At 41.6% G+C, this 6,000-nt stretch overlaps 2 protein-coding genes across 2 annotated transcripts; both read right to left on the bottom strand.

Moving 5' to 3' along the window:
* Window positions 1–271: 271 nt before the first annotated feature.
* Window positions 272–2,561, bottom strand: LOC145433985 (integrator complex subunit 11-like). The gene has a single exon (XM_080311254.1). It carries the CDS (start codon window positions 2,555–2,557, stop codon window positions 704–706), a length of 1,854 nt encoding a protein of 617 aa, XP_080167380.1. The 5' UTR covers window positions 2,558–2,561; the 3' UTR covers window positions 272–703.
* A 10-nt stretch (window positions 2,562–2,571) lies between these two features.
* Window positions 2,572–3,963, bottom strand: LOC145433989 (protein NipSnap homolog 3A-like). The gene has a single exon (XM_080311260.1). The coding sequence runs from the start codon at window positions 3,774–3,776 to the stop codon at window positions 3,039–3,041; it is 738 nt and encodes a 245-aa protein (XP_080167386.1). The 5' UTR covers window positions 3,777–3,963; the 3' UTR covers window positions 2,572–3,038.
* Between the last annotated feature and the right edge of the window lie 2,037 nt (window positions 3,964–6,000).

The raw sequence follows: 6,000 nt of genomic DNA, 5'->3' as shown, positions 1-6,000 counted from the left end.
TTGTGTTAAAACTTTCTCTAGTCCAGCGGTTCCTACACTTTCTATGGCCCTGCCCCTGGCCCACCTCCTCGATAACGGAAGTGGAAAAAAGTTCAGCACTCACACTCAGCACCTTCACCCTATCCTGGCCACAGCGTATTTAGGAAGTAGATGAATGAAAAAAGTTCATCACTAAAAAGCTCTTGTGGCCCACTGCAAAAGTATCTGACCTAGTCGACACATGTTCACTGTTCAGATACTCACTGCGTAGTCGAGAGTTTGCTCAAGAACGTTCTTGATATATTCAAGAATATTTTATTCAAACGCCAATCACTGGGAGCTCACATTTATGAGAGAATGTTGAGTAGATAAGTTTTCCAAAACGATTCAGAGCGTGATCCAAGTTCCTTCTGATTTAAGCAGAGGAGAGTGGGAAGATATGCACATGATTGTGTGTTTGTGTATAATAGCGAATCGATACAATATCCCATTGCAGATGGAAATCCACTATCAGACGACATTGGCCCTTCGTATCAGAGAAGATTGTATGGTACATGTGCGACTGTACGTACAATGTACAGTAGAGAGATACAAGGTCAGAGCTGGAGAAATTCGAGTGTTAACAACAGCTTGTAGCAACCTATAGGGAAAGGGAGACGATCACGTGGATATCCGATATTACGTCAAATAATGTAATTTCAGGACTACAGGTGATGCAAATTTATCACTTCGCCTTGATGGTAGGTGGCGGAAGACCGTTCTTCAAGGTCTCCATGAGGTAACTGCCAAGATCTTCATCCTCATATGACCATGAAACCAGAATGGATTTTGTCGCTATTGAGGAATCATCGCCGTCACTTTCTGTTGTGGATTCTGCGTTCTTCTGCGCCTTAACCAGAACAGATTCAATCAAAATATGACCGTCCGACGTCATTTTCACAGAGTGTGTAGAAAGCAATTTTTTCAAATGATCGTGCAGTCTGGTCATGGTCAACTTTTCCGAACGACATGCATTCTGCAACATCACCGTCGAAGTAAACCTCAATTCGTGTTTAGGCAAGCCGAGTTCTTGTAATGCCTCCTCTTGTTCCAACAGTCTTATTTTGCTGTCTTTCATTAACAGTGCTCCATGAATAATCCGAGAGCACTTTGGCGTGGGGCTGGCCGAATCGCCAATCTCGGTTTTGTGTTTGAGCAATTTCAAAGACATGTCAACAGGCAAGCTAGGTCTGGATGATATCACTACTGTCTCTCCATTTGCCGGATTGAAGCAATCCAAGTTGAGCTCCTGCTTTATTTTGCTCTTCAAAAACTCCATCTTTTTAGCCTCCCCGTGAACCAACATCACATTCTCTGGTTCGCACATGCGGATCAGCTGCATTATACCCTTAGCATCCGCATGAGCGCTGAATGACATGTATTGAACTTGCATTTTAATCTCAACGATTTTGCCTGGTTGCAGTTCAATTTTCCGCATCCCAGACAAAATCTTATGGCCAACAGTACCAGCCACGCAATACCCAGGCATGATTATTGTGTTTTTTTCGCTAGTGCACCACTTCTTGAATATTTCGAGTGATAACCCACCGTGTAACATGCCCGGCGTGGCAAACACAACCATAGCTCCAGGATTATCGATAGTTGCACGGTTAAATGGTTTGATGTGCTTGAACTCAAACAAGTTTCGGTCAACGAATGTATTTTTAATTTTTTGGTTGGTCCACGTTATGAATAGTTTGTAATAATTTGTTGCTTTCTCGGTGAGTCCGGTTGAAAAGTATATGGGCACTTTTAAATTCATTCTATCCCAGTACGATTCCAACAATATACACAGTTCTTGAGCCCTTCCCAAGGCAAACACTGGGATTAAAACCTTGCCTCCCCTTTCAATGGTTTCATGAACTTTTTTAAGAAAATCTCTTTCACGACATCGCTTTGAATCCCTGATCGTTGTGGCGTAAGTAGATTCTGTGATAAGGAGAGTCGGTCTGCATTTATCAACCCATGCAGCCCCTAGATGTCTGTCGGGTGTCATGTTATAATCCCCCGTATAGAGTACAGATTCAGTTCCAGCCCGTATGTAGAACATGCCAGCTCCTAACACATGACCAGCGTAGTAAGCTTTGATTTGCAGTTCATCATCAACAAATACAGTTTGATGCAGGTTTACTGCAACCACTTTTTTCAAACAGTCTTTTATCATCTGCGATGTGAAAAAATTCACCTCACCCTTCTTATCAACAGTGATTTTGCGGTAATCTTCGAGTAGAATTGGAGCGATTGCCTTAGTAGGATGTGTCATGTAAATAGGTCCCTCAAATCCAACCATTTCAGACATGTAAGGTAAAGCTCCGCAGTGATCCAAGTGAAAGTGGCTTATGATGACACAGTCAATGTATTCTGTAAGAGTGCCTTTACCACCGGTGATGTAGGAAAAGTCCGGGAATCGCCGATCATCGTTAAATCCCATATGCATTCCACAATCCAGCATTATGTTTTTTCCTCCCAAAGTAACAAGAATGCAACTGCGACCAACATCTTGTCCAGCTCCCAACGGTACTATTTTTATATCAGGCATAGTACGTGTCTAGACTAGACAGATATCAGACACAACAGAAATATACAGTGAATTATACATGATGATTTTACAAATGTTTCATACACCACAAGACCACAATTAAATGCACAATCAACAGGTTAAATCTTAATGAAAGTGCAGTAGTAGGAAAAACTGGTAATATATATTGCGAACACACTACACCAATTAAAAGTTTTAGGAAGCCGAAATGAAGGCATCAGGATAAAGGGAGCTTTTAGCAGAATATTGTTTTCTGGTGATAGTAGCAGCATCAACAGCACTGATTCCAATGCTCACACGCAGAAGTTTCATTTCAATGAATTAGCACAAGTGGGACAGGATCAGTAATTCCAACACTAAGTAAATTTTCCTAGGTATTTCAGAAAACTCCACGACATACGCAACATGGAAATGATAAACAAATTTTGGCCACTGATGATAAGTCTTTCAAGATCTGATGGAGGGTTATTTCACTGTATTTCTACTTGGAGAGGAATGGTAGTGGATTCATAAGAACGTTATGATGACTTACAACATTTTTGAGGTTGTCCCTCATTTTATTCACCAATACAGAATCTTCATGGGCCATATTTTTCCCTTCTCGTCTGGCATCGAATGAATCATATCTCCAGACTACTTTTACTTGATTATGATCTCCCGTGTCTGTGTACCAAACACCAATCAGGTCGCAATAGCCCTGTCGAGCATGGGCCAGCAACGAGGCTTTCAACTGGCTACCCCACACAGCAGGACCACCTACTTTCATGCCATAAGATGCCAGTTCGAATGAGCCAGACATAGCCTTATCTTTTTGAATGTCACACCAGTCTGCGCCATAAAGGACGGCATTTTCTTGCTTATCCAGATAAGGAAAAGCGTTTTTCACAAAACCTTGAACCCATTGCTCATCTTTGGCGAGAGCAGCTCTGACATTACTTCGTTGTTCAAAGCTGTCATATTCCCAGATATGGACAACCTGGTTGATTCCTCCCAATTCCACTGTCCAATAGCCTAAAAGTTCAGAATGCTTCAATCGAGTTGGAGCAAACTCCTCGAAAAGTTTCATGAATGAAGAAACTCCGGAAGGCTTTAGCCAGTATTGCCGAAATTCATATATCTTCGACTTTCCATTGTCAATCGAAACATTCCTTACAGTTTGCGTATTCAATGCCTTCAGCCGGACCAAACGTGCGACCGTACTACGCAGCATCATTGCCATCTTCGATTTCACTGTATTCACGAACGCAGCGAGACTTCTCTGCTTACCAGCGGCAGCTAGCAACTAGCAAGTAGCACGTCTAGCAGCAATCAGCAAATATTAACCCCAGGCACCCAAGTGGTAATACCTCAAATGTTCTTGTCTTTAGGTTGCAAAATAATCACGTGGCGTGGTAGCCGGTAGTTATAGTGGTATAATCACAAGCTATCCGAAAATAAACGATACTGTCGCATTTACTAATAATATATACCGACCACATCCGGTCTATATGTCAAGATCAAGATCGAACGCTGCTACATTGAGCTATCAAATGCAAATGAATATAGAAAATCTGGCACCAGGCCGAGGTGGTTGCTGGATTGATAGACAACATTTGGTCGATTCGGCATATCTGTACCTTTACGTACCAATTTATCGCCTTACTACCGTAAGCATCGAATTTTGCGAGTTGAATAACTATATCGCTTCGAAGTATCAAAAGTTGTTCACAAATATTTTTCCAATAGTCTGCCTCCAGTGTTTGATGACTTTTTCATACCTGCTAAACATGTCCATTCCCATTACACGAGATCCTCGTCTAAAGGAATCATCTACTTACCCCAACCCAATAGCAACCTAACTAAGAGATCTTTCGACTACTCGGGACCTATCATCTGGAATGCATTACCACCACATATCCGTGAATTGCCTTATAATAGATTCAAAAAAGCCCTACTTGATCACCTCTTGTCGTTACACTAACACTGTTGCCCTACCTCGCCCAGACATTGCTTCATTGATCATTTGCTACCATTGTTTAATCTTTTTTCTATTTTCCTTTCTTAACTAAACATTTTTTTACAGCCAGACTGTTCAGAGTCAAGTGTACCTGTTTGATGCAGGTGTGATCTGACTAGATGACCTTCACGGTCTTATCGATCATTCCTATCTAATACCGAATACTGTGTACGCATATTTTCTGTACCACCATCACTGCCGTTTGTTATGTATTTTGGTTCGATGAAAATAAAGACTCTCTCTCTCTCTCTCTACCTATTTGACTGATCAGTACATCAGATTGTGACTTGTGCATTGCACTGTCCATTGTGTGCGTATTTTTCCCCTTTCGGTTCGGTTTATTAGCAATTTTTATCAGTTCACTTCAATACACATAGAATACCACATAAATTGCGATACAATCAAAAGAGAGGAAGGAGCAGAGGCGACTTTTGGGGCGTCTTTCAAATCAGACACCCACCTTGGGCTAGGCGATGTAAAGAGAGGCATGCACACTAGGGTTGTCCATAATTTGGAAAATCCCAAAAAAGATGCGTATCCATGTCTCATTCTGTAGATTATTGATTAAAAACATCAATGAACCTGCAATAAGCTCACGGGAAAGTCGTTAACATTTGTCTAAATACATTTGAAAGTAGCTGCCGTAGAGTGGGCGTGTTAGCGACCATAGAACGGCGAGAGGACTAGTAGTAACGAAATCACGTCTCTTGATTGGTTAATCAGCTATGCTTGAATGGTCACGACCACAGCGGCTTGCCGATTATGTGCTTATACTAGTTCGAGAAGTTCGCTAACGGCAATGATTCTGTAAGCGCATTGTACGTTGGTGATTTAATAATAAAATGAGACATCTGGTCATTGAATGTCTTGGTGTTAAAACTAGGTACCGATAGCTTTAGTGCAACAATATCCTATTGCGGGCAGGACAGAGGTGAAACAGTGAATGATTGTGAACTTATAGAAGTACATATAGATACCAGAAATAGCCTACAGATCTGATATGCTTGAGATTACACCAAGTGGTCCTGTTTTCTGGGTGCAGGTAAGACATCGCCAAACTGGTGCAGCATACCATGTGATATGGATTCTGGGCACAATCCTGTATGCTCAGAAGATATGTGGGCCGACCAGGTAGCTTACATTGGATTTCTGAAGAAGAGTGTAACTACCACACCGCTCCAATACATCCTTTTTATGACCATGTCTGGTTTGATTCAAGCATTAGTAGTGATGCAGCCGGTAATGATCTAAGATTCATTTAAGACATGCTAAGCAATGCAAGCAAACTGTCTTTTTGCTGGTCCTACCAGCATAGTCTGTGCTTATCTTTAGACCTCTTTTTGCGGCATCATTGAGGACTTTGACAGCACTTGCGGCTATGATTCATTATGCTGCAATAATCTGACAAGTGCTAAGCATAAATGACAGATTCATCCAACCCTTACAG

The sequence above is a fragment of the Botryllus schlosseri genome, chromosome 2 (genome assembly GCF_051294905.1).
Source record: "Botryllus schlosseri isolate E-star chromosome 2, Bs_hap1, whole genome shotgun sequence".
Taxonomy (NCBI): domain Eukaryota; kingdom Metazoa; phylum Chordata; class Ascidiacea; order Stolidobranchia; family Styelidae; genus Botryllus; species Botryllus schlosseri.
Note: the sequence above shows the minus strand (reverse complement) of the source record. Positions and strands in the feature narration are given on the sequence as shown.

Coding starts and splice junctions, on each gene's coding strand:
- LOC145433985 (XM_080311254.1), bottom strand. CDS start 2,557: ATGCCTGATATAAAAATAGTACCGTTGGGAGCTGGACAAGATGTTGGT.
- LOC145433989 (XM_080311260.1), bottom strand. CDS start 3,776: ATGGCAATGATGCTGCGTAGTACGGTCGCACGTTTGGTCCGGCTGAAG.